This window comes from Narcine bancroftii, chromosome 6 (genome assembly GCF_036971445.1).
Source record: "Narcine bancroftii isolate sNarBan1 chromosome 6, sNarBan1.hap1, whole genome shotgun sequence".
Classification (NCBI taxonomy): domain Eukaryota; kingdom Metazoa; phylum Chordata; class Chondrichthyes; order Torpediniformes; family Narcinidae; genus Narcine; species Narcine bancroftii.
In genome coordinates, this window is record NC_091474.1 from 71,599,101 (window position 1) to 71,625,338 (window position 26,238).

Here is a 26,238-nt window from a genome sequence, read left to right on the forward strand (position 1 = left end):
TTTTCGTTGTCCAGGTGTTCCAGGGCTTTGTGTAGAGCCAGTGAGATGACATCTGACATAGACGTGTTACTACGCTAGGAAACTGGAATGGATCCATGTCACCGCTCAGACAGGAGCTGATATGCTTCATCATGAGTGGGACCATAATATTGTGCGGGAATACTTAGCACTGAGCCACACACACCTCGTTGGTACAGGGAACTGGGAGTATTTGCTGAAGTCCCTGTCTTGTAAGAGCTTGTTAGTAACTATATACAATAGCATGTATGTAACAGAGAGTAGGTGGCCACTGGTATTGGAGACTGATATATCTGATGTGAATCGATGCAGTTTTAGTTATTGTGTTGTTTTGTGCCTTCCCTATTACGATTTCCCTGTATGAACAATAAAGATTACTCCTTGATTGTCAGCTTGTGTCTGGACTCTTGTGTGCCCACCAAATCCGACTGATATCTCACATAACACGCGTTCATGCCAAGTGTTGGATCAATCTTTACCAATCCCACACATGAGCATTTAATCTGAAGCCTTGGAAATTCAATGCTTGCAAACCATGGTTTTAATCATACCCAATTGACTCATTATGTGCAGTTTCATAACTCCAAAGGAAATGGGCCAATGACAATTTTTCTCAAGGAAAATATTTCAATAACAATTGAAACCTTCCCACTCACGTACCACCTGAAGCAATTCCTTTCCAATCACAGAGTATGGTGGAATGTGAGTTTAGGGGGGCAGTTTGAAAATCACTGATCTATACATCCAGTTCTAGTGAAAGGTCACCAACCTGTGACTTTCTCTCCACTAATATTATGCAGTATTTTGTTTAAAAAAAAATCAGTATCTTCAACTTTTAAACCACGTTATTTTATTTCCAACTGATTTTAAATTTCTCAGCTAAGACAGTGAGATATAAACTCTGGTTCTCAGATTGCAAGCACATATGTACTTATTTTATTAAATCTTATAAATATTGATAAATGCTCAGACAGTCAACAAAACTCTGAATTTCATTGTCACAGGCAAATTCAATTTCTTACAAGGCTATAAAATGTTATGGATTGTTGAGTAACTCTTCAACTCATTCAGTTCAGGAAAGCAAAGCAACTATCTGTACCATGATCTACACCACAATAATCATGCCTTTCATTTTGTGTCCAATTTTGAAAACTATAGATAATAAATCTGTAAATTGCCAAAGTTAAAAGTGTTACTGACGATCCCTATCATGGAAATCTGAGATGAAAAATTAATTTATACTGGATCAGCATTATTCTACAATCCATCAGGGCATGTGCAGTAATAACTGAGTAAAAGCTACCCTTTAGACTTAGAGCATCCATTTCTTTGATAAAAGTGATAACAATAATTGTGAAATGATGACTTTGGCCAGTATTTGGCTCCAATTTGTCAACCACAAAACTAACTGCACATTTTCGCCTGAGAAACCACTCTGCGAGAGTGGGCGAAGGGTCGGAGTTCCCACAGAGACTGGGAAGCCTGTTGATGGTTTGTGGACTTTTGATGATGTTCCGACCTTCAGTGCAGCGGGAGTAACTTGCTGGGCTTTAGCCCAAACCCGGGCACGTGGACCCGGCCTTCCCAGCGCAGCCCCGGGCCGGTGGACCCGGCCTTCCCCGCGCAGCCGAGGGCCGGTGGACCCGGCCTTCCCCGCGCAGCCCCGGGCCGGTGGACCCGGCCTTCCCCGCGCAGCCGAGGGCCGGTGGACCCGGCCTTCCCAGCGCAGCCCCGGGCCGGTGGACCCGGCCTTCCCCGCGCAGCCGAGGGCCGGTGGACCCGGCCTTCCCCGCGCAGCCCCGGGCCGGTGGACCCGGCCTTCCCCGCGCAGCCGAGGGCCGGTGGACCCGGCCTTCCCAGCGCAGCCCCGGGCCGGTGGACCCGGCCTTCCCCGCGCAGCCGAGGGCCGGTGGACCCGGCCTTCCCCGCGCAGCCCCGGGCCGGTGTCGGGTGCGAGGGAGCCTGCTTTAGTTTTACCCGAGCGGCTCATCTTCAAGCTTGGCCTTTTTCGCCGGCTGCGCTTCGTCCGCCGCCATTGATGTGGTCCGGCCGCGTGCTCGCGACGTGGGGGCGGAGCCAGTGACGTACGTGCTCGCCGACGGTGACGTGCCCATGCCCGCTAACGATGGGGCGGAGCCGGAGACGGGCGCGCAGCGGCCCCGGGGGGTTGGGTTGGGGAGATGTGGGAGGCGCGTCCCCGGAGGATAGGCGCGGCCCTGTGACCTTGCTCCAGATGTCGGGGGGAGTGGTTCCACCGCCGGAGATCGGGAGCAGGGTTCGAATCCAGTCCCTGTCTGTACTTTCTCCCCATGTTTGCATGGGTTTTCCGCGGGGCTTCGGTTTCCTCGCACCCGAGGTGCAGGTTAATTGGGTGCAAACTGGGGCTCATCGGCTGGAAGGGCTTCTTCCACTCTGCCGCCTTGAAGGGGTCTCTGCCTCTTTGTTTCTACACACTCACTATAACTTTGCCATTCTTCCCATTCCCTGTCAAAGTACATCACGCCTGTGTTATATTAGATGTCTCCAATTAATAGGATGTGGTATCAAATCCTCCTAAGATTTCAACCCACAGTCCAGGCCGGCATAATAGTTTGCTGCAGTCATACACTGTTGGAGGACAAAAGAGATGTTCAACAGAGACTTTGAAAGGAATTTGTATGTTCTCCCCTTCGAGGGTCTCGTCCGGAAACTCCAGTTTCCTCCCACCATTCAAAATGTACAGGGGTTGTAGGTTAATTGGATGTAAATAGGCTGTATGCCTAAATTTAAATATAAGTACAAAGTTTAGCCAGACCAATATCCAGTTTGGGCACCTGCCAGCATTTTGTCCACACCTAGATGCATATACAGTTATATCCAAGGGGAGTGTCCTTAACAGTAGAGATAATACACACCCAATGCTAGTACAGCAAGGCTCGCCAGAGGGGAGACAGGCAGCTTGGCAGACATTCACCACAGTTATATATTTTTCTTGGACACTGTTTGACATGCTGAGATTCTCCAGCATTGTGTTTTTACTACAGTCAGTGTCTATTTTTTGCATTTTACTTGACCAAAATTCTTTCTTGCTACAACCACAAGGACAATAGTATCCATTAAATTACCACAATGTATTGACAGGAAAATAAATAATGAATGTAAAAGCATAGATTAATATTCTGTTACAGTTAGTGCAAAGAAAGTGACGTTTCAATGTTGCAGAGAGATATTTTGATGCTTCCCAGAATTATTCCCTGGCTCCCAAACGTGCCTGAGGGCACTGAGGGCTTCCTGATCCTATCAGAGGTTTGGATCTGGAGTTCAGGTTGCTGAAGGATTGATCAGGAGTCTGTGCGGCTGCAGAGGGCGCTGGAGGTGAATCCACGGACACTCAGCGCCTCTGAAGGGACTCTCTTTTGCTTCCCTTTCTCTCTTACAGTAAGGGCCTCTAGACAACACCAATGAGAACTCTTTGCCTTATAGAAGGTAATTTCATGTAAAATTATGTCTGAAATCTGAGAACATGCAATATTACACAAAACTGCATTATTTTCATGACAGTAGCATGACAATAAAGGAATCTTGAAACTTATGGTTCGGTTTAAGGTTGTATGCAGAGATTCAACAGCCTGATGCTGTTGTGGAAGAAAAACTGCCATTGAACTCAGAGGAAATGGAATTCAGGCTTCTGTACCTTCTGCCTGAAGGTAATAGCAAGAAGAGGTTGTGACAATTACAGCAGGCCAGATTCAGCCGTCTCCTACCTAGGCCAATTGACCTGCAACTGGCCCATAACCCTCGTTAAATCTCATCTATAACACCTATCCAACTTTTCCTTCTTAATATTAAAATTGATCCCATCTCAACCACTTTGGCCGGAAGCTTATTCCACACGCCCACCACCCTCTGAGGGAAGAAATTCCCCCTCATCTTCCCTCTCTACTTTCCCCCCTTCAATCTCAATCCTTCTCCTCTTGTTTGAATCTCCCCCACTCTCCATGGAAAAAGCCTGTCCACATTGATTCTATCCATCCCCCTCACAATTTTAAATACCTTTCAAATCACCTCTCAATCTTCTAAGCTCCAGGGAATAAAGTCGCAGAATGTCAACCTGTGATGATGTGGATACTTGCCATTTCATCACGTGGCCACATGGTGTCACCAGTGGCCACTCACTATATAGGCTTGGCTTCGCGGTCGAAGATTTATGGAGGGGTAATGTCCACGTCCGCTGCAGGCTCGTTTGTGGCTGACAAGTTCGATGCGGGACAGACAGACACGGTTGCAGCGGTTGCAAGGGAAAATTGGTTGGTTGGGGTTGGGTGTTGGGTTTTTCCTCCTTTGTCTTTTGACAGTGAGGTGGGCTCTGCGGTCTTCTGTAAAGGAGGTTGCTGCCCGCCGAACTGTGAGGCGCCAAGATGCATGGTTTGAGGCGATATCAGCCCACTGGCGGTGGTCAATGTGGCAGGCACCAAGAGATTTCTTTAAACAATCCTTGTACCTCTTCTTTGGTGCACTTCTGTCTCGGTGGCCAGTGGAGAGCTCGCCATGTAACACGATCTTGGGAAGGCGATGGTCCTCCATTCTGGAGACGTGACCTACCCAGCGCAGTTTGATCTTCAGCAGCGTGGATTTGATGCTGTCGGCCTCTGCCATCTCGAGTACTTCGATGTTGGAGATGAAGTCGCTCCAATGAATGTTGAGGATGGAGCGGAGACAATGCTGGTGGAAGCGTTCTAGGAGCCGTAGGTGATGCCAGTAAAGGACCCATGATTCGGAGCCGAACAGGAGTGTGGGTATGACAACGGCTCTGTATACGCTAATCTTTGTGAGGTTTTTCAGTTGGTTGTTTTTCCAGACTCTTTTGTGTAGTATTCCAAAGGTGCTATTTGCCTTGGCGAATCTGTTGTCTATCTCGTTGTCGATCCTTGCATCCGATGAAATGGTGCCCGATTTGAGTTTTGTGTGCAATCGCCTATTGAATACTTCTGACCTTCCCGGCGAGAGGCAAGGCTGTGTTAGGTTTCTTGGTTGATTAAAGTTCCATTTCAATCTCACGCTTTACTTGGTTGATGGGTCGCTGCACAACCTTCCCCGGAACTCAAACCATGAAACCCTGACAGCATTCTTGTAAATCTCCTCTGCACTCTATCTATTCTGTTTAAATCCTTCCTATAATTCGGCGACCAAAACCGCACACAATATTCCAAATTTGGCCTCACCAATGCTTTATACAACTTCAACATGACATCCCAACACTCTTGATTTATGAAAGCCAACATACCAAAAGCTTTCTTCTCACCCCCCCCCCCCTATCTACATATGACTCCACTTTCAGGGAATTATGTACCAGAATTCCTAGATCACCCGAGTGATTGGAATCTTTCATGATATTGGCTGCCTTATTGAGCCAATATTTCAGATAAATGTCTTCATGGAGAGGAGATCAGTCCCAGAGATGGACTTGGATAGGTTTGTGACATTCTGCAACCTTCTGCATTCCTGAGCATTCAAGTTTCCAAACTAGGGTATGATACAACTAGTCAGTGGACATTCATTAGGGCACCATGTTTGGTGCAGTGGTTAGCACAACGCTGTTACAGCGCCAGCAATTGGGACCTGGGTTCAAATCCCACGCTGTCTATAAGGAGTTTGTACATTCTCCCTGTGTTTATGTGGGTTTTCCCTGGGGCTCCAGTTTCCTCCCACCCTTCAAAACATACCGATTAATTGGGTGTAATTGGCCAGCACAGGCTTGTGGACCAAAAGGGCATGTTACTGTGCTGTATGTCTAATTTTTTTTTAAACTTAAAAGAACAGTACACTTGAAGCAGTTCAATAGACTATTTGAGAACATGCTAAATTTCCCCAGTTATTAGAAAGTAGAGCCATTGTTGAGCCTTTATCACAACTACTCTTAGCAGTTATGAGGGTGGGGGGAACTAACACTATCAACCACTAAGAGCGATTGCAACTTTCTTATTTGTGATTTGAACTCCCATTGCCTCTGCAGGTGAGCCCTCCATTTTACCCAGGATTAAAAAAAATCACATACTACAGGACATGCATTTAAGGCAAGGTTGGGAGATAGCAGTAGTTGAAGGGAGATGTGCTGGGCAAGTTTGTTTGACACAAAGAGTGCAAGTGCGAGGAACTGGCTGTCCCCTGCAGTGGTGGATAGTAGTATAGCAGAAGGTTTTACATAGACACTTGAATGTGTGGAGACTGGAGGAATATGTATCAGGCAAAAACACACAGAAATGCTGGAGGAACTCAGCTGGTCTCATAGCATGTTTTTACTACCATCACAGGATCTGCAGACTTTCATGTTTCACTCCAACATGTATCAAGTGCAGAAAGAAGAGTTTTAGTTTAACTTGGGCATGTTGTTCAGCACAGACACATGAACTGACATATCTTTATCTGTGCTGTACATTCTCATGTTCTAAAGGAGAGAGAACATAGAATATTACAATGCAATGCAGTCCCTTCGGCCCTCGATGTTGTGCCAACCTATATATTCCATCCAAAATATACTAGTCAAGTCTATTGTCATCTGATTGTACAAGTACAATCTGATGGAACAGCTTTCTCTGGTCCTCGGTTCAAAACACACAGACACACATACAGACAAACAATAAATTAGAAGGACAAGTATTCATATATTCAAGTACATAAATATTGTTTTGTAAATATGAGAGTCTCAGAGGATTACTGTGTGCAGTTCCTTTGGTTGTTCAACATTCTCACTGCCCATAGGAAGAAGCTGTTCCCCAGCCTGGTGGTGCTGGCTCTGATATTCCTTATATATCTCTTCCCCGATGGGGGCAGCTGATGACGCTGTGTGCAGGGTGGAAGGGGTTCTCAATGATTTGTGCATTCCCTCTTCAAACAACAATCCTGGTAGATCATATCAATGTTGGGGGTGGGGGGAGACTCCAGTAATCTTCTCTGCTACTCTTATGGTCCTGTGGATTGACCTCCAATCCATTCTGCATCAACCGTACCTTGATGTGATGCAGCCTGCCACGACTCTTTCAAGATGCCTACCATCTACAGGAGAGCTCCTGGTGGTCAGTAGCCTTGCCCGCCTCAGTCTTCTCAGGAAGTGTTGCCCCTTCCTGACAAGTGAGGAGATGTTAAGTGTCCACGATAGATCACTGGTTAAGTGAACTCTAAAGAACTTGGTGCTCTCCACTAGATTGTTGATCTGTAGTGGAGGGTGGTCATTCATGGTCCTCCTGAAGTCCACGATCATCTCCCTTGTCTTGTCCACATTGAGACTCAGGTTGTTATTCTTGCAGCATATCCCGATATTTTCCACCTCTTCTCTGTAGAGCGACTCATCGTTGTTGCTGATGAGGCCAATGACTGTTGTGTCATCTGCAAACTTGATGTCACTGTTGGTGCTGGATCTAGCGATGAGGTGGTTTATTGTTGTGAATAGGAGAGGGCTGTGCACACAGCCCTGAGGTATGCCAGTTTCACATACAGATGTTCCCTTCCATATCAAAACTTTCCCTTCTCCCTAATATGCTTTGGATCCTACATACTCAAGTCTACAGCTTCCACTTTGATAATATTCCTCAGAGAGGTTGTCATTCATTCATTTACTAGACCTGAGAACAATCTTGTGATTCTGGTTCTTTGAGACACAAGAGTCTGATAAGGCAGCAAATGGCTTTCTAATTGGGCTGAAGTTTACAAATAGGTATTTTTGTTGTGATTGCACAGAAGTGAGTGTTCTCTTTGGCTTGGCTTCGCGGACGAAGATTTATGGAGGGGGTAAAAGTCCACGTCAGCTGCAGGCTCGTTTGTGGCTGACAAGTCCGATGCGGGACAGGCAGGCACGGTTGCAGCGGTTGCAAGGGAAAATTGGTTGGTTGGGGTTGGGTTTTACCTCCTTTGTCAGTGAGGTGGGCTCTGCCGTCTTCTTCAAAGGAGGTTGCTGCCCGCCGAACTGTGAGGCACCAAGATACACGGTTGGAGGCGATATCAGCCCACTGGCGGTGGTCAATGTGGCAGGCACCAAGAGATTTCTTTAAACAGTCCTTGTACCTCTTCTTTGGTGCACTTCTGTCTCGGTGGCCAGTGGAGAGCTCGCCATGTAACATGATCTTGGGAAGGCGATGGTCATCCATTCTGGAGACGTGACCCACCCAGCGCAGTTGGGTCTTCAGCAGCATGGATTTGATGCTTGCGGACTCTGCCAGCTCAAGTACTTCGATGTTGGTGATGAAGTCACTCCAATGAATGTTGAGGATGGAGCGAAGACAGCGCTGATGGAAGCGTTCTAGGAGCCGTAGGTGATGCCCATAGAGGACCCATGATTCGGCGCCGAACAGGAGCGTGGGTATCACAACGGCTCTGTACACACTGATCTTTGTGTGTTTCTTCAGGTGGTTGTTTTTCCAGACTCTTTTGTGTAGTCTTCCAAAGGCGCTATTTGCCTTGGCGAGTCTGTCGTCTATCTCGTTGTCGATCCTTGCATCAGATGAAATGGTGCAGCCAAGGTAGGTAAACTGGTTGACCGTTTTGAGTTCTGTGTGCCCGATGGAGATGTGGGGGGGGGGCTGGTAGTCATGGTGGGGACCTCAGTTTTCTTCAGGCTGACTTCCAGGCCAAACATTTTGGCAGTTTCCGCAAAACAGGACGTCATGCGCTGGAGACCTGGCTCTGAATGGGCAACTAAAGCGGCATCGTCTGCAAAGAGTAGTTCACGGACAAGTTTGTCTTGTGTCTTGGTGTGAGCTTGCAGGCGCCTCAGATTGAAGAGACTGCCATCCATGCGGTACCGGATGTAAACAGCGTCTTCATTGTTGAGGTCTTTCATGCCTTGTTTTAGCATCATGCTGAAGAATATTGAAAAGAGGGTTGGTTCGAGGACGCAGCCTTCCTTCACGCCATTGTCAATGGAGAAGGGTTCGGAGAGCTCATTGCTGTATCTGACCCGACCTTGTTGGTTTTCGTGCAGTTGGATAACCATGTTGAGGAACTTGGGGGGGGGGGGGGGGGCACCCGAGGCGCTCTAGTGTTTGCCAAAGCCCTTTACTGCTCACGGTGTCGAAGGCTTTGGTGAGGTCAACAAAGGTGATGTAGAGTCCTTTGTTTTGCTCTCTGCACTTTTCTTGGAGCTGTCTGAGGGCAAAGACGATGTCAGTAGTTCCTCTGTTTGCGCGAAAGCCACACTGTGATTCTGGGAGGACATTTTCGGCGACACAAGGTATTAGTCTATTAAGGAGAATCCTAGCGAAGATTTTGCCTGCAATGGAGAGCAGCGTGATTCCCCTGAAGTTTGAGCAGTCTGATTTCTCGCCTTTGTTTTTGTACAGGGTGATGATGATGGCATCAGGAAGGTCCTGAGGCAGCTTTCCTTGGTCCCAGCAGAGCATGAAAAACTCATGCAATTTGGCATCCAGAGTTTTGCCGCCAGCCTTCCAGACCTCTGGGGTGGGGGAAATGATTCCATCCATACCTGCTGCTTTGCACAGAAGTGAGTAGGCCGAACCTAAATACCAAGTACCATTCACCTTAAATAAAGATCCAGTAAAACCCCTAGAACCCAACTGATTGTTAGATGCTGGATATGCGAGTTTTCCAGTTGCTTAAGACTCTTTCTTCCAATGTCTAACTATATCCCTGAATTGGGAATGAACAGTTTAAAAGACAAAATTACTTACACCTCACTTACAGCGCAGTACAGGCCCTCGATCTTGTGCCAATCCATACATCCTCCCGACCCCGTAACCATCCGTGCGCCTGAAACACCCCCACGTCCCGGCCTCCGCCACCACCAGGAAAAGTGTTCCAGGGGGAGGGGACTCGGGAGCGCGCGGTCCCAGGCTGAGGCGAGTGCGCGTTCTCGGGCGAGGGAGTCGCGGAGCCGGGAGAAGCCGGGGGGGGGGGGGGGGAAGAAGCGGAGCCGGGAGAAGCCGGGGGGGGGGGGGGGAAGAAGCGGAGCCGGGAGAAGCCGGGGGGGGGGAGAAGCGGAGCCGGGGTGGGGTGGGGTGGGGGGGGGGGTGAAGCGGTGCCGGGAGAAGCCGGGGGGGAGGGGGGGAAGCGGGTCCGGGAGAAGAAGCGAAGCCGGGGTGGGGGTGGGGGGGAAGCGTGTCCGGGAGAAGAAGCGAAGCCGGGGTGGGGGTGGGGGGGAAGCGGAACCGGGAGAAGAAGCGAAGCCGGGGTGGGGGTGGGGGGGAAGCGGGTCCGGGAGAAGAAGCGAAGCCGGGGTGGGGGTGGGGGGGAAGCGGGTCCGGGAGAAGAAGCGAAGCCGGGGTGGGGGTGGGGGGGAAGCGGAACCGGGAGAAGCCGGGGGGGGGGGAGAGGGGGAGGGGGGAAGCGAAGCCGGGAAGAAGCGACCGACGATGATTCACAGCCTGTTCCTGATGAACGGCGGCGGCGCCGTGTTCCTGGAGAAACACTGGAGGAGCGTGGTGAGCCGCTCCGTCTGCGGATACTTACTGGAGGCGCAGCTGAAGGCCGGGCAGCCCGAGAACGTGGCGCCGGTGCTGGCCACCCCGCACCACTACCTGGTCAGCACCCACCGCCACGGCATCTCCTTCGTGGCCGTCATCCAGGCCGAGGTGCCCCCGCTGTTTGTCATCGAGTTCCTGCATCGGGTGGCAGAAACACTGCAGGTTGGTGTGGGCCACGGTCCGCGCTCCATCTGGAGGGGCTTGAATCAAACGCGTTTCACCAAGCCACACATGCATTTCAGCCACGGGGTTTCCATCATAAATTTAACCAATTCTGCAACTTGATTTTCTGTTCTCGCCCATCAGGCCAACAGGTTGAGGAACAGCTGCTCCCCCTCCACCATCCTCAACCACACGCTCAGCAAGGGACACGTTTCAGGGCTCGCACTTGTGCACTTTATTCATTCTTTTAAATTCTCTCTGTATAACACAGTTTGTTTACATTCGTTATGTGTTGACAGTTCTTTTGTTGCACAAGCAATAAGTGCTGATTCTGCCTCACCTGCAGGGAAAAAAGAATCTCAGGGTTGTACGTGATGTCATGCATGTTCTCTGACAATAAATCTGTGATATGCAGATAAATACTTAGACCATATTGAACCCTCAGATCTTTTTTTTAATCCCACGACATGGCACTGCTCAAACAAATGTATCGTTGTTTTTCAGGATTATTTTGGAGAATGCTCAGAGGCATCGATTAAAGATAATGTTGTGATCGTGTATGAACTCCTAGAAGAGATGTTGGACAACGGGTTTCCATTAGCTACCGAGTCCAATATTTTAAAAGAATTGATTAAACCACCAACTATTCTTCGCTCAGTTGTTAACTCTATAACAGGTAGGAATTAATTATTCTTCTTGATCAAAATTGTACTTTTTCCACAAAAATTGGATCCTTCAAAGTTAAAATGTTGATAGTTCGTGTTTAGTCTTCCTTGTCGCAGCCTGAAGATGGCTCAGGCTCGAAACCTCAAGTCCCTTTCATTTAACACGGGTGCTACATGACCTGTGGAATTCCTCCAGTACTTCTTGTTTACGCCCAAATAAGTACTTATTTTGTATAAAATTCATTCTGATGCAGCATTTCAACTCAAAATGTTGGCAGACTGCTTCTACCTCCAAAGACGCTGTGTAAACTGCTTAGTTCTTTCAGTTTTGGATCACAGCATCCCCAGTCTCTTTTGTCTTCTTGTCAACAATAAAATTCATCTTATCCATGCCAGGCAAGTTGCCGACTTGAGCTCCACCCATTTCCCTGCTTTTGGCAATATCCCTCTCAACTCTTCCCATCTGTGTTTTTTTAACTCCTAGTTAATTTTGAGCCTGTCTCTTTAAGGAGACTAACGGCTTTGCTTATTATTGTAAAGGAAGCTTGAGCATGAGAAATTTTTGTCTCTTCAAATACCTTTGTGTATTATCTCTTTAAAGTTTTTGTATCTTTATATACGATTTATAAATCTTTTGTATCATTATACAGTAAATTCTTTGTTACTCATCGTTAAAAGTCATTATGCAAAGCTATGCCAAATGTTTATCAGTTTTATCAATGAATTAAAACTACATAAAGTAACAGCCAGAGTTTGATTTGTTGGATTAAAATTTGGGGTATAGCTTATGCTTTGGAAGATGAAATTAGGACATATTAGAATAAGGTAAGTGTTGTCTATACCATCCATGCACCTGACCGATTGCCTTTTGAACATTGTAATTGTATTGTCTCTTCTGATTGCTCACTCAACCCTCTTTGTAGAAAAATCTTTCCCTTCTCACCTTAAATTAGATTTCCCAACCCGGGAAAATAGAGTGACCATTCACCTCATCCAAGATGGAGTTTTTTGGCACTGAACATGATCCGATGCGACCTTGGCTCAACTCCCATTTATCCCATTGCAGTGCTCTAATTTATTTGCATTATAGTTGCGAAATTAGCTCAGACTATCGCACAAACCCATCATTAATTACATCCACACTTCCTGTTGTCTCAGAAAAATATATATAAAAAAATACATCCTACACACTTCTCCCCCTTCCATCAGCCAGAAGATGCATTTGCTTTTGAAAATATGCACCACTAGATTTGGGACAGGTTCCTCCTCTTCCACCCCCCCCCCCCCCCACCGCTGTTATAGGACTCCTGACAAACCTTCCGCCAGTAAAATAATGTTGCTTTTTGTCTGAACTGATCTCTCTCTGTAACTCCTCACTTTGTACAGTGTTTTTGCAGTTATACTCTGGATGGGTTGACTGGAGGGACACACAAAATAGACTTTCTCTCTGAACCTCAGTAGATGCAACAATAAACTGAAACTTGACACTTGCATGGCAAGATCGACAAACTTTACCAGAGATCACAGATTGGAAATAGAATCCCCTCACAGACTTTTCGAGTATTGCAGATTTTTGAAAATATATTTCAAAATGTATGTGAACATTTACTTGACGAGATATAATTTGGTGACATACCTGACTAAATTCCCAAGGGCATCACGGGCTAGTGGGCGAGTTGGCCTCCTCCTTTGCTGATGTAATTGTGTCGGACCATAGGTTCTACGTTTGATGTTGCATAATATTAAGTCTTTCAGTACTAAAAGGAACATGTGGCATTGAACATACAATGAGAATAACAACCTGTGTACCCTTATTTTACTTTTAATACCATCAACAAATTTGCCCACGATACCACTGTAGCGGGTTGTATAAAGGAAGGGGCTGGGTCAGCATACAGGACGGAGATTGAAAACTTGCCTGAATGATGCACCAACAATAACCTTCACTCAATGTTACCAAAATTAAGGAGCTAATTGTTGACTTCAGGAAAGGAAAGCCAAAAGTATACAATCCAGTGATCATTGGGGGGATCAGAGGTGGGGAGGGTGAGAACATTTAAGTTCTTGGGAGTCACTATGTTGGAGGATCTTTCATGGAGCCAACATGCTAATGCCATCGTGAAGAAATCATGTCAGCTCCTCAACTTCCTCAGGAGTTTGCGGAGGTTTGGTGTGACATCAGAAACCTATAGAGGTGTGGTGGAAAGTGTGTTGACCGGCTGCATTTATTGCCTGCTATGGAAACACCAATCTTTGGCTTGGCTTCACGGACGAAGATTTATGGAGGGGGTAAATGTCCACGTCAGCTGCAGGCTCGTTTGTGGCTGACAAGTCCGATGCGGGACAGGCAGACACGGTTGCAGGGGAAAATTTGTTGGTTGGGGTTGGGTGTTGGGTTTTTCCTCCTTTGTCTTTTGTCAGTGAGGTGGGCTCTGCGGTCTTCTTCAAAGGAGGTTGCTGCCTGCCGAACTGTGAGGCGCCAAGATGCATGGTTTGAGGCGATATCAGCCCACTGGCGGTGGTCAATGTGGCAGGCACCAAGAGATTTCTTTAGGCATTCCTTGTACCTCTTCTTTGGTGCACCTCTGACACGATGGCCAGTGGAAAGCTCGCCATATAACACGATCTTGGGAAGGCGTTGGTCCTCCATTCTGGAGACGTGACCCACCCAGCGCAGTTGGATCTTCAGCAGCGTGGATTCGATGCTGTCGGCCTCTGCCATCTCGAGTACTTCGATGTTAGGGATGAAGTCGCTCCAATGAATGTTGAGGATGGAGCGGAGACAATGCTGGTGGAAGTGTTCTAGGAGCTGTAGGTGATGCCGGTAGAGGACCCATGATTCGGATCCGAACAGGAGTGTGGGTATGACAATGGCTCTGTATACGCTTATCTTTGTGAGGTTTTTCAGTTGGTTGTTTTTCCAGTCTCTTTTGTGTAGTCTTCCAAAGGCACTATTTGCCTTGGCGAGTCTGTTGTCTATCTCGTTGTCGATCCTTGCATCTGATGAAATGGTGCAGCCGAGATAGGTAAACTGGTTGACCGTTTTGAGTTTTGTGTGCCCGATGGAGATGTGGGGGGGCTGATAGTCATGGTGGGGAGCTGGCTGATGGAGGACCTCAGTTTTCTTCAGGCTGACTTCCAGGCCAAACATTTTGGCAGTTTCCGCAAAACAGGACGTCATGTGCTGAAGAGCTGGCTCTTAATGGGCAACTAAAGCGGCATTGTCTGCAAAGAGTAGTTCACGGACAAGTTGCTCTTGTGTCTTGGTGTGAGCTTGCAGGCGCGTCAGATTGAAGAGACTGCCATCCGTGCGGTACCGGATGTAAACAGCGTCTTCATTGTTGAGGTCTTTCATGGCTTGGTTCAGCATCATGCTGAAGAAGATTGAAAAGAGGGTTGGTGCGAGAACGCAGCTTTGCTTCACGCCATTGTTAATGGAGAAGAGTTCACCAATACCCTTGAGCGTAAAGCCCTCCAATAGGTAGTAGACACAGCCCAGGACATCACAGACAAAACCCTCCTCACTCTTGAGAACATCTTCAGGGAGTGCTGCTGTCGGAGACCAGCAGCAATCATCAAAGACCCACACCACCCAACACACATTCTGTTCTCGCTGCTGCCATCAGGAAAGAGGTATCAGTGCCACAGACTCGCAGGTTTAGGAACAGCTACTACCCTTCCACAATTAGACTCCTCAACAACAGTCAGGGACTCATTTCAGGACTCTTACTTGTGTACTTTTGTTCTCTCTGTATTGCACAGTTTGTTTCCATGTTTTACACTGTGTACTGTTTATGTTTTGCACTACCAATTAGTGGTAATTCTGCTGTGCCCACAAGAAACAAATGAATCTCAGGGTTGTATGTGATGTCATGTATGACAATAAACCTGAAATCTTATGTTAGTTTTAGCACTGAGATTGTCATCGCTGATTATTGGTCAGGACTGGTGAAAGCAGCAAGCCAAGCATTAGATATTATGTATTTGGTTGCGGTTTGCATTTGAGATCATTAAAGTATTTGAAAGATGCTTTAACTGCTTTCCACAGATTTATTCATGCTGATTATTTTAACATAATTGGCAAGAACAGGAAACATCTTCAACTTTTTGATCAATTTGGAAAATATGAATTTCCATTTTTACCTTTGTAGAATGACCTCCAATACAATAATAACCTTAGTAAGACTTGAACAACATTAAAGATGTTGTTATTTTAATCTGTTAGGGAGCAGTAATGTTGGAGATCAGCTTCCTACTGGTCAACTGTCCAACATCCCGTGGCGGAGAGTCGGAGTCAAGTACACAAATAATGAAGCTTATTTTGATGTTACAGAAGAAATTGATGCCATCATTGATAAATCAGGTAACTATTTTGTAATGTGTTGCTTCTGAGGCTGTTACTAAAGAACCAATCATTCAACTGGATTTAGATTCTAAAACATTGTTTATAGAAACTACATTTTAAGTGACTTTAGTTTTGATAGAATTATTCTTTTTGCACTAGGATCAACAGTCTTCGCTGAAATACAGGGTGTTATTGACGCTTGCATTAAATTAACTGGAATGCCAGACCTCACTCTCTCCTTCTTGGTAAATAAAGTACTTGTCCACTTCTTTGGAATGACTTCTAATTTTGAACATGTAGTATAGAAGAGTAGAGGACAGGAACAGGCCCTTTGGCCCACATGTCTGTGCAGAGAAAGGTGCTCAAATTGAACTAAACATCTGCTATTTGTACTTTGTAGATGTCCCTTCATGTTCATGTGTCAATCTAGAAACTTTTTAAACACTCTTAGAATTTTAGGACATAAGTATTATAGACCATGGAACCCTACAGCACAGAAAAAGGTCATTTGGCCACCTAGTCTGTGCTGAACTATCATCCTGCTGAGAATCTATTCACCCACAGCCTCCCATCCACGGAGCTGTCCAAATTTTCCCTGAATGTCAAAATTGAGGCCACATTCACACTTTAGCTGGTAGCTCGTTCCACTCTTTCACCACTCTCTGCCTTAAGAAGTATTTCCCTACTGCTCCCTTTAAATATTTCACCCTTAGCCCGTGGCTTCTGGTTTGTTTCTCACGAACCTCGGTGGAAAAAGCCTGCCTGCATTTACTCGATCTATACCCCTGATAATTTTGCATACCTCTATCAAATTTCCCCTGATTCTTTGATACTCTTGGGAATAAAGTCCTAATCTATTTAACTGTAAACTCAGCTTCTCAAGTCTTGTCAAAGTCCTTGTAAATCTCTGCACTCTTTTAATCTTATTGATACCTTTTTTGTAGTAGGGTTACCAAAACTTGGACAAAATTCCAAATTTGGTTTTATCAAGGACTTGTACAACTTCACCTTTAAATCCCAACTAGTACACAGAATACTTTGATTTAAGAAGATAATGGACCAAAAAACTTTCTTTATACCCCATCTATCTGAGACACCATTATCAGGGATTTTATATCTGTATTCAACTGTACTCGGTGCTCACTGTGTATTGTCCTACCTTGGTTGGTCCTTCCAAAGTGGATCACCTCACACTTGTCTGCATTAAATTTCATCTGCCAACTTGCAGCTCATTTTTCCAGCTGGTCAAGATCCCACTGCAAACCTTCTCGATCCTGTCTAAAACAACAAAATCCAGGAACAACGAGCTGCTCATCCTGTCCTTGCAGCCACACAACCCCCCTCAGCCACACTGTGGCTATTCACCTGCCCCATCCCATCTTCCTTTTAGGTTGCTTGCCCTAGCATCTGGCCTCCACTTGCTCCCTTGTAACTCAGGTTCCTGTGCCCTTGCATTCCCAGTAGTACTAGTGAACCTCCCTGATGTTGGTCCACCACCAGTTCAGGTTCAACCCATCTTATGGAGGCCCTCGCCTTCCCTGGAAGAGAGCCAAATAAGAATTTATGTGCAAGAATTACACAGTATGAATACAAATGAAAGGAAGCAAATGTACATATACTAATCTTTAAAATGTTTTACAATATTCAATTGTCACCAACTGCAGAACCCAAGATTGCTTGATGACGTTAGCTTTCATCCATGTGTTCGTTTCAAACGATGGGAATCCGAGCGAGTTCTGTCATTTATTCCTCCAGATGGAAATTTCCGTTTAATGTCTTATCATATCAACTCACAAAAGTAAGATAACTTTTAAATTGTCCTTAATTTTAGTAAGTAGGTTTTTTTTTTGTTCAATTGATGATGCATTATCCCAGAGAAATTGACAGATTGGCATTCTTTGGTTTTCCTTATCATTCCCAAATAATTCTCAGGACTCGAGGGAGGTCCCAGCAGATTGGAAGACGGCAAGACAAAAGGCAGCTAAACTGTAAGCTAGTTAGTCTAACATCCATGGCCAGGAAAATGCCTGAAGCTATTGATAAGGAAGAAACAGTAAGGCAACTATAGAAATTAGTCTGGGCTCACATGTATTTGGAGGAGAGGACCAAGAGCCCCACATCTGTTTGAGGATAACATTAAATTGAGTGGTAAAGCAAATTATGTGGAGGACAGAGTCTGCAGAGAGGTACATTTATGTTAAATGAGTGGGCAAGAGTTCGGCATAGAAAGTACAATGCTGAGTAAGAAGGTTCTGCTGCAACTGTACAGGGGACCGGTGAGGAAGCACCTGGAATATTGCGTGAAATTCTGGTCTTGCATGAACAAAGGTAATATTGGCTTTTGAGGCAGTGCAACAAAGATTTATCAGTATGATTCCAGTCATGAGGGGACGAGCCTATGAGGAGAGATTGAGGGTTTAAGGTAGGGTTAGAGTTAGTCTCTTAATTCCTCTGCCACATGTGGATGCCTTCTACTCCAGGACATCCAAGATGTTCTCTTTTTTGATAAACGTGGATCCCCCTTTCCTCTCACTTGTACTTCTGCCACTGACCTGCACCCAAACCATATCCATTCATGTCCATCCCATCCATGTACCTGTCCAAATTTTTCTTAAATGTCCAAATTCGGCCCTGTCTGTCAGGAGTTTGTGCATTCCCTGCTTTCCTTCCACTGTTCAAAACATACGGGGGTTGTAGGTTAATGGATGTATTTTTGGCAGCACGGGCTCGTGAACCAGAATGACCCGTTGTCATGAAGTAAGTCTAAAAATAATTCTATCCCTAGTTTCCACTCCACCAGCTGACACATTATACTTCGACGCTTCCACCCACTTCAGTGTGATCCACCCACCATATCTTCTCCAGCCCAATCCACTTTTCACAGGGAAATGTTTCTCTAAGAATTCCATGTTCATCCTTCCCTCCCAACCCATCCTTCAACCCCAAAAGTGCTTCCTGGTGTCATGGCAGAAAGTGCAAAACTTTCAATTGAGGCAGAGCTTTACATGCACGTCGACCAATTTAATCTGCATTTGGTGAAGTCAGTGTGATCTCTACACTGGTGAAACCAAATGCAGTTTGGGTGACCCCTTTGCCAAACACGTGCCCTCCCTTTGCAGTTCCAAACGAACTTCCTGTAGCCAACCTTTCCTACACGGACGTACCATACTGTCCTTGCCCTCATCCATTGTCAAGATGAGGCCAACAAACAAACCCGAGGAACAACAAATCTTATTCCTCCTTCACAGCCTGAAAACAATAGAATTAAATGGATTTTTCCTATTGTAGGAACCCCAGCTCAATCTGGATCCACTGTTTACATCTCTTCATTGCTCACTCCTGTACTTACATTCTCTGCCACCACCTCTTCATGGTGATCTTTCTCTCTCTCTCTTCACCTGTCGCCCAACCTCTCACACCACCTGACCAAAACCCTATTACCCCGGGTCCTCCTCAGCTTGTTTCCCACTTCATACACTGTATATGCTGGCTTGTAAGATGACTCTGTACAAGGCGAGACCCAAATTTCCACCTAAAATGTAGGTTTTGAGCTATACTCTCTGTATAAGACTATCCCAAGACTTTGTCCTTTACCAACCATCCCACTAATCAGTGGAGTGTCGCTGTCACAATATTTTAAATGCCAATTGCCCAGTAAAGGTTCAAATTTTATTTGCATATTTCCAAATAAACCACTGTCAGCACCTTTAAAGGCCATTCAATGCCTGTACAGAGCCGACAGCACTGAGACTTTGTTTTTCAAATTCAGATTTTAACCAGTGCCTAAGATGACCCCTGGTTTGGAGCGACATTTTTAAAGATTCAGATACTGTCGCATCCGCTGACGTATGTTTAAAGCAACCTGACCCAAAATATTGACTGGTCACTTCTATCCATCCAAGCTGACTGACCCTCCAAGTTCCTCCAGCAGTTCAAAAAACAATTCGGATGTGCTGTGCTTTTTGTTAATTCTGCAGGCCGGTTTGTTTTCTCTGCACAAAATGTTAACATCCATACCAGGCAATATACTCAAAGATTTGTGTTTTCAGCCTGGTGGCAATACCGGTTTATATAAAACATAATATCAACTTCAGAGATGATGGATCCACAGGATGGTTTGATATAACAATCGGGCCCAAACAGACCATGGGAAAGGTGGTGGAGAACATTCTAGTAATTATCCACATGCCCAAAGTGGTGCTCAACATGACCCTTACTGCAGCACAGGGCAATTCCACATTTGATCCAGTCACCAAGGTAAGTCACATTGTATTTATTTACTCCAACATTAGCAAGGTGAAAGAACAATTTCTGAGAAGACATTTTGACTTGATGTTAACGACAAGGAAGTTTCAAGATTATGTTTTGATGCGAATCTGTGGCCCTTTCATTCTCAGGTGCTAATCTGGGACATTGGAAAAATTATCTTGCCTAAATTACCAACTCTTAAGGGATTGATTAACCTGCAGTCTGGGGAAGCAAAACCTGAAGAGAATCCAACACTCAATATTCAGTTTCGGATCCAACAACTTGCTGTATCAGGTGAGCAAAATGTGCATGAAACGTAAGCACAATTCTAGCAAAATGATTACACAATCATTTAACTGTTTTAGATTACATATTTATACACTAATGTTGCATGGGTTACAAAACAAATCATATTAATTGGTTTGTAATAAAATTTAAATTTAGACATACAGCACGGTAACAGGCCATTTCAACCCGAGTCCAAGCTGCCCAATTAACACTCAATAAACCTACAACCCTGGTACATTTCAAATGGTGGGAGGAAACCAGAGCCCCTGGGGAAAACCTATGCAGACACGGGGAGAACTGACAAACTCCTTACAGACAGCACGGGATTCGAACCCCGGTTGTGCTAACCACTGCACCAACTGTGCCACCCAAACATTCTTACCCATAAAATAACACAAATGAACAAGGTTTTATGCCTAAATTTTCCAGAACAATTAAAATTTAAACACACAGCAGGATAACAGACCTTTCTGGTTCGCAGTGCCGTGCCACCCAAATGCCCCAATGAAAAGTAGGAGGAAACCAGAGCGCCCAAAGGAAACCCACACATAACACAGGGAGGACGTACAAAGTCCGCAGATGTATAGACAGCGCGGGATTCGATCCTGGTCACTGGCGCTGCAATGGCGTTGTGCTAACTGCTGTGCTATCTGTGCCACCCTTAAAGGTGTGATGCCATCTTTAACTTCAAGGCCAGAGCTTAATTACACATCACTCTCGGGTTGAGAATTCATTCCAAAAGTTTTAGAAAGAAATAATGTGAAAAATATGAGGAAGTAGAAAAGTTTGCCTTAAAAACACTGATTGGGGAAAAATGTGATAGAGATGGAAGAAAGCTGCAGTTTGCACCAGGTGAAAGATCTTGGAGTAGAGGGATCACGGTCAGCTATATGCATCCAGTGCACTAGTGAAGTCGACTTCGGTAATATCGAAGTTTGAGAATTGGAGTTCTTAAAGGTAAAATGATCTGCAATTTCCAAGTTTCAATTTATTTTTAGGAACTTTATAAATTGAACAATACTTGCACTATGTACAGGAGTTGCAAATGCCTGTGTTCTCATGAAGTGGACGTGTTTTACTGATAAAGGTCACAGAATTGATTTGGAGCAAATTAATCACCGATTTTATCAGCTTGTGTTGCAGCAGTGGAAAATATTTTTCTCAGCAACACTTTATTGTACATTGGATTGACCTGACTTGCATTTTATGTCAGTGATAGGCAAATATTGGAGAGGATGCTTGCAGAGATGACATCTGAATATGGCTTTGAGGGGCAGATTGTGCCTCACAGATCTAGTTGAGTTTTTTGAGGAACTGATGAAACAGATTGATGATAGAGTGGTGGATGTGGAATGTATGGATACCAGTAATACTTTTGATAAGATTCCCCATGGTAGACTCACCAAGTCATGAGGTATGGGATCCATGGTAGTTGGTTGCGTGAAGACTGAATTGGTTGAAGGTGGTAGGAGATGGAGTGTGTTCTGGACTCTGCAGATCAGTGACTAATGAGATTTGTTCTGGGATCCCTGCTCTTTGTGATCTTTATAAATTATTTGTTTGTGGAAGTGGAGGGGTGGGTTCATAAGCTTGCAGATTACAGTATTTTCACTTGTGTAGTTGTCTTGGGTAAACTTATACCTCTCATTTTGTTTGTTTTAGATTGGTCACAGTGTTTGAGCTACCGAAAGAAAATAGACACACACACCGAGAGCAGTTCAGATTATACAAATGTTTATTACTAAATCTAAAGCTGAATTCACACTACAATATGCAAGCCCTTCCCAATTATACTTATCAATGCCTGGACTGGTCCCAACTGCCGAAGTGAGGCAATGACTGCACATTTGTAGTAGGTTGTCGGGGCGCCAGTTGCAGCTTCTCCACCTCCCTCGACTGGGACGTTAGCTGGACTCTTAAAGTTCTTCTTGCTGAGAGATGTTGCCACCTCTTGGAGAGTCTCAAACTTCAGCAGTGGGACCATGGCTTATATTACCCAAAAGTTGTTTACTTCAGATCTTATCTCTTTGAACAAATGATTTAATTAAGGTCTGACAGTCTGCGACCAAAAATGCATCTCTCATGGTGGAAATTGGATAATGTCTACTGATTCATATGCATCCCTGGGCCCCATGGTGGAATTTAGGTGCGTCTACTAAATATGCATCCTGGACCTCATGGTGTAAATTAGATTATGTCTGCTGATTCTAAAAAACAAGCAGGTTCTCAGCCTTGCAGAAGCAAAGACTGCAAAAGTAAAAAAACACGGTTTAAATCTTCCATTACAGTAATGCACAAAATATTTTCGTATAACATGCACATGCATACACCACGTGTGTGTGTGTGTGTGTGTGTGTGTGTGTGTGTGTGTGTATTATTCTACATTCCGATTGCAAAATCAATTTGCATTTAAATGGGACGAGACAAAACCACTGTGGAACTGCCAGAGTTAATCTCCTACAATTAACACCCAATCAACTGCACATCCAGAGATGATATCCCGCTGCAACACATTAACAAGGTTTGGATAGGAATCAATTAGTAGGCCATTTCAAATAGCCCAAAAGTTGAGATGTAAAGGCAGAGAAACTCCGCCAAAATGCATGATCACCCTTTCTGAATGTGCGGAGGTAGTCTCTGAGCCACATATTCCAACCCCTCTCCGTGAGGGATGATCTCCACAGTGCAGCCCTCCGCCGATCGATCTGAAAGTACAGCCACGCTAAGCGGCTGTTTAGGGGCGGGCTGATGATGCCGTCAGCCCGTGACCCATCTCCCCACTCACCCCTCTCCCTTCGAGTCAGGGGTGGCAGAAGCTGTCAGAGGGAGGTCGGCGGGAATCATCACGGCAGTCGGTGCAGGCTGGGACAGTCACACCGGTCCGCTTCAGCCTTCGGGGCTGCTTTCTGCGGCTCAAAACGTGGCAGAGTAAAGGCCCTGTTCTGGGAACCATAGAGTGGTTTCAACTGCATGGGCAATTATGGATAGGGAAGATGGACATTGCTCTGCCACGTATTTATGACGGGTGGCGCAACAGCATCAGTCACCCCACCTTCGTCGAATTCGGAGGATGCTACGAGGTGCCTCTGGATATAAATGGGACACTGGAGCAGCCTTTTAGGGCTGCTGTCTGAAAGCTCCCATTTTTCCATCCGCTCCTTAGCTGGTGTCAAGATGGAGGCCTGACGTGAAATGGCCTAAATAGATCAAAAAGTTTCAGAGTTAAGCAGGATTTTAATTCTGTTGTCTCAAATCAGAGGCACTGGATATGTTAATTTCCTTCCTCAGGGATGGGTCTGGGCAATTAATATTGATAAGGTGCACCCCAGCCAGAAAGTCCTGTTTAAAGCAGTACCATGGCATTCAGTACAAAGAGATATTCCCAAGACCAAAATTTCCCACGCTCACTATAAATTGGGTCTTTCCCACGGCCACTATTAATTGTGCATGTTCCTTCAACATGTAAAAATATTCTTGCATAATGCACACGTGCATATAAAGCACGGGGTGGAGGGACCTAGTTTGTAAAATATGCATATTATGTGCATGTTAAATGGGTGTTGTGGATAGCACAGAGAATTGCTGTAGGCTACAAAGGAAAATATTCACATGCTGCAGAGTTGGAAGGGGAAGTTGTAGATGGAACTCCAGAAATACACCTGGGAAGATGGTAAAGTTATTGTCATCTGTATGGACAAGTACAATCTGACAAAACTGTGTTCTCTGGTCCTTGGTGCAAAAATATGCAGACATGCAACCAGACATAACACACATTCAGACAAATAATACATATGCAGGACAAGAATTCTATCTATAAAAATAAATTTTGATTTGTATATATGAGAGTCTTGGATGGTTAGTGTGAGTGGTTCCTCTGGTCGTTCAACGTTCTCACTGCCCGTGGGAAGAACCTGTTCCTCGGCCTGGTGGTGCCTTAGTGAGGGAGGGAGACCCCAGTGATTCTCTCTACCACTCTCATGGTCCTGTGGATTGACCTCCAATACATTTCTCTGCAGCAACCATACCCACACTGTGATGCAGCCGGCCAGGACACTCTCGATTGACGTGCAATCGATGTTGAGTGTCCACAAGAGGTCACCAGTTAAATGGACTCCCAGGAACTTGGTGCTCTCCACTCTCTCACAGAGTTGTTTATCTGTAATGGAGGGTGGTAATTCCTGATCCTCCTGAAGTCTACAATCATCTCCTTCGTCTTGTCCACGTTGAGACAAGACCAGGTTGTTACTCCTGCACCATTTCATGAGATTTTCCACCTTCTCTGTACTCATTGTTGCTGATGAGGCCAACGGCTGTTGTATCATCTGCAAACTTGATGACCCTGTTGGAGCTGGATCTGGCGATTCAGTCATGGGTCAGTAGCGTAAACAGGAGCGGGCTGGGCACACAATGTTCTGGTACCAACCCAGACAAGCTATGGTCTTTCCATTAGGAGGTCGAGGATCTAGATATAGAGAGTGGTGTTGTCCCAGCAATGACAACTTCTCTAGCCTCTGAGGAATGATTGTATTAAACACCGTTCTCCACGTGGGCTAGGATGGAGTGAAACAACAAGGCTACAGCATCATCTGTGGCTAGGATTTTTCTCTTCAGAGTAATGGAGGATGAGAGCTGACTTAATAGAGGTTTTAAAGATTATGAGGGACATAGATCTTGGTCAGGCAGCACCTTTTCCTCAGGAAAATTTTGGGGAGATAGAGGTCAGTTTTTTATCTTTAATGTTATTTATTTATTTAGAGAGAGTGATGGATATTTTGGCTGGTGAGGTTGAGGCAGATACAATAAGGACATTTGATAGTCTGAGAAAGGCAGATTAATGTAAAAAAAGGGTATGGACTGAGAGGGAATAATTATGAAGGTGGTTTATTCAGGTCAGCACAATGTCATGGGTGAAGGGCCTGTACTGTTCTAAAGACAGGTGTCTTTAACTTAAAACACCTGATGATTCTCAAATGTCAAGTAGATCGTAGTCACAAATGTTAATAAGCTGCACACTTTGCAGTAGTTGATCGTGTAGTTATAATGTTCAATTGCAAGATTAGTATTGCCTGTTCACTCATCTTAAAGAAAGGGTACTTGGAATTAACGATTCAAACAATTTGTGAACTTCACATCTTCATTGGCTTCTCTCCCAGGTTTGAAAGTGAATCGATTGGACATGTACAGAGAAAGATACAAACCATTTAAAGGTGTGAAATATGTCACCAAAGCAGGAAAATTTCAGGTCAGGACATGAGGGATGAAAAAATAAAAGACACAATATTGTCCTGAAATCAGGTATTCAATCAAGAAACTCAATTATTTTTGAAAATTTACAATATTTTTGAATCAAAGTGAAATGCAAGACAAAGGGAATGATCCCACTGGACTTATTAACTGCCTTAATCACCTAATGATTATTGAAATGTGGAACCAGTTTATTTGAAGGGATTTGATTGCAACCTTTTCTAAAGGGCCAACATTCTTCATTCATTTGTTCTAACTCTTAATTAACTAGTGCAAGTAAATTTAAATACTTTGTCTGTTTTCCAAAACCCTGTATAACAAGGTTAATATATTCCAAGCAAGTTCAAAAACCACTGTTCATTACAGTGTCCTTCAGTGTAATACGTTCCAGTTCTATAAAAGGGATGTATAAAACGGATCTTTATTGGCAATAAGTAAACATCATTTATTTAAGAAAATTTGTCTAATGTAGATTTTTGTGATATTGCCCACGAGACTTACCAAAGTTAGATCGGTATCACAGCGGGATAGTGCAGGGAGCAGGGTCAGAAATAACTTTCAATGCAGCCAATTAACTCTCTCTATTCCTCAGCTCAGACCCTATATTTTTAATATTTTAAACTAGAGTCTTGCAAAGTATTATGAGGTGGTTTAAAAAGCAAGAACAATAAGACTTTCACGTTGGAAATTTCAAACTGCGTCAGAAATTTCAAACTGCTATACTAATTGTGCCTCTGCCTTTAGGGCAGGCAAAAGTATCCTATGTATATTACATTTTTTGTATTATTACATGAAAATAAAAGGGATCTTGAATCTA

The 26,238-nt window shown here is 44.9% G+C and overlaps 2 protein-coding genes across 9 annotated transcripts in view; one reads left to right on the top strand and one right to left on the bottom strand.

The window, feature by feature from the left end:
- The window catches only part of LOC138736190 (adenosine kinase-like), a 113,575-nt gene extending 102,846 nt beyond the window's left edge, over window positions 1-10,729 (bottom strand). For 4 of the 7 annotated variants that reach the window (XM_069885281.1, XM_069885279.1, XM_069885280.1 and 1 more), the window contains exon 1: window positions 10,456-10,721. In XM_069885281.1, the coding sequence (XP_069741382.1) occupies window positions 10,456-10,706 (251 nt within the window). In that variant the 5' untranslated portion in view covers window positions 10,707-10,721. Of the gene's footprint in view, window positions 1-1,995; window positions 2,144-9,677; window positions 9,825-10,455 lie in introns of those variants that run through there. The other 3 variants (XR_011340136.1, XM_069885285.1, XM_069885283.1) reach the window with 3 other exon arrangements.
- LOC138736191 (AP-1 complex subunit mu) lies at window positions 1,412-26,238 on the top strand. Of its 2 annotated transcripts, XM_069885287.1 has the most exons (9): window positions 1,444-1,509; window positions 9,330-9,490; window positions 11,136-11,307; window positions 15,522-15,659; window positions 15,801-15,886; window positions 17,306-17,439; window positions 19,691-19,898; window positions 20,039-20,183; window positions 25,331-26,238. In XM_069885287.1, exons 3-9 carry the CDS (start codon window positions 11,208-11,210, stop codon window positions 25,429-25,431), a joined length of 912 nt encoding a protein of 303 aa, XP_069741388.1. In that variant the 5' UTR covers window positions 1,444-1,509; window positions 9,330-9,490; window positions 11,136-11,207; the 3' UTR covers window positions 25,432-26,238. The 2 variants fall into 2 exon arrangements, with proteins under 2 accessions (XP_069741387.1, XP_069741388.1); XM_069885286.1 differs by lacking the exon at window positions 9,330-9,490 and having other exon boundaries at window positions 1,412-1,509.